Source organism: Tachysurus fulvidraco, chromosome 13, assembly GCF_022655615.1.
Source record: "Tachysurus fulvidraco isolate hzauxx_2018 chromosome 13, HZAU_PFXX_2.0, whole genome shotgun sequence".
Lineage (NCBI taxonomy): Eukaryota > Metazoa > Chordata > Actinopteri > Siluriformes > Bagridae > Tachysurus > Tachysurus fulvidraco.
Genome location: NC_062530.1, coordinates 3640059 through 3641676, shown reverse-complemented (window position 1 = coordinate 3641676; position 1618 = coordinate 3640059). Strand labels below are relative to the sequence as shown.

The window sequence follows — 1618 nt, the reverse complement described above, 5'->3', positions numbered from 1 at the left end:
CATTTATAATATTATATCATACCTAGTATTGATAATGCAAACAAATCCTCACCTTGAGCAATGGATTTCATGTGTTACAGCCCTAAGATCATACGTTTTTCTGTTCTAAATTGTATACAGTTTTTAAGAATTCACTTAGTACAGTACAGTATAACGCTATGATAAATAAATCAAGGATATTGCTAAGATACCAAAAGTAAATCAAATACAGTTTTACATTCTCCACTATTTAAATAAATAAATAAATAAATAAATAAATAAATAAATAAATCCACCACCATAAAGATTTCTCTTTCCATTTGGTTTTGGTAATTATTTCAAAGCACAAATAAAGTTTAAGTGAAAACAAAAAGCCAAGTTACTGGATGTAGTGTTTTGTACCAGCCATTTATCTCATATCCTTCCTGAAGAATATTATCTGTTCAGAGAGAGAATGAGAACACATATGTCATACATTAATCTAATCTGACATTATTCGGTAAGATAGTCAAGATAGTTAAATCTTCATATAATATGCATAATGTCGTAAAGTGTTAAATCTGTCGTCTTACTTTCAATGAAACATTGAAACTGTTCCTGACTCAGCTCCAACAGAGGAAATTGAGTTTCTCATTGCAGTCTCGGTTCTCCCAGACGTTGGTCTTGGTGTTGAACGCTCCACAGTTGTAAGGTTGAACTGGACATTCTGGCAAGGAAAGCAGCACTGTATTAGGCTGCCCTGTGTTTGCTGGTGTCCCTATATTTTCTCCGTTCAGCCAGAACCATTTTCCATTCATGAAGCGCAGGCCAGTCCATACACTGTCTGTTTGGCCCAGCTCCATCTCCTTCACTGCCCCAAACACTTGTTTTTCAAAGGGCAAAGATGCCAAACTGGTGTAGCTGATGGTGCAGTGCTGAAGAGCCTCTTCCCACGTCTTAGTCTCATTCACCAAACTCAAATTTCTGTAACAGTAAAAAGGCTTATTCACTCCACAGGGAAGATTATACCAGTATCCCTGAAACAGAACAGTGCAGTTGTTATCCATTGCCGAAGAACCAACCAATGGCCATTTTTTCTGCCAGTTTAACCAAGAAAGCGGTTGTCCATCAGACCACTTCCAGATGTTGTTTGATACATTCTGTCTGTACAGTCCAATCCAGCCTGGTAATTGTTGGTTTTCCACATCTTTAATATCCTGGTATTTCTCAACAGCATTGATAGTAACCAGATCTTTGTAGTGGACTCTGCAATAACTTTGAGCCTGATACCAGTTGACATTCATTTCATGGTAACTATATTCCATTATTATACCTACAGACAGCTCACAGCTGGCCAGCAGGAAGAAAACACTAACAAATAATTTCATCTCTGCTGTTTCATCTATGAAGATTCTGAGCTCTGGAGATCTTTCCACCCGTCTGTGCTAACTCAGTGTCCAGCATTCACATTTTATGCAGACTCAGAAAATATGCAAAAACTAAATAAACAAGACAGCTCACACTGGAAGGGAGGGGAAGCACAAACCTCAGAAATGTCAAATCAAATTTATGTCAAAAAACATGCTGGATAATACTTTTTGCTTTGTTCTGACTGATTTTGACTTTTGTAAACATTTAAAATAACACAACTGGTAATAAA

General features: G+C 36.8%; 1 protein-coding gene across 1 annotated transcript; it reads right to left on the bottom strand.

The window, feature by feature from the left end:
- Positions 1 to 236: 236 nt before the first annotated feature.
- On the bottom strand, positions 237 to 1375 carry LOC125146237 (lymphocyte antigen 75-like). Its single transcript, XM_047822723.1, has 2 exons — positions 552 to 1375; positions 237 to 418 (listed from the first exon to the last, which is right to left on the bottom strand). The coding sequence occupies exon 1, from the start codon at positions 1344 to 1346 to the stop codon at positions 582 to 584; it is 765 nt and encodes a 254-aa protein (XP_047678679.1). The 5' UTR covers positions 1347 to 1375; the 3' UTR covers positions 237 to 418; positions 552 to 581.
- Positions 1376 to 1618: the final 243 nt, after the last annotated feature.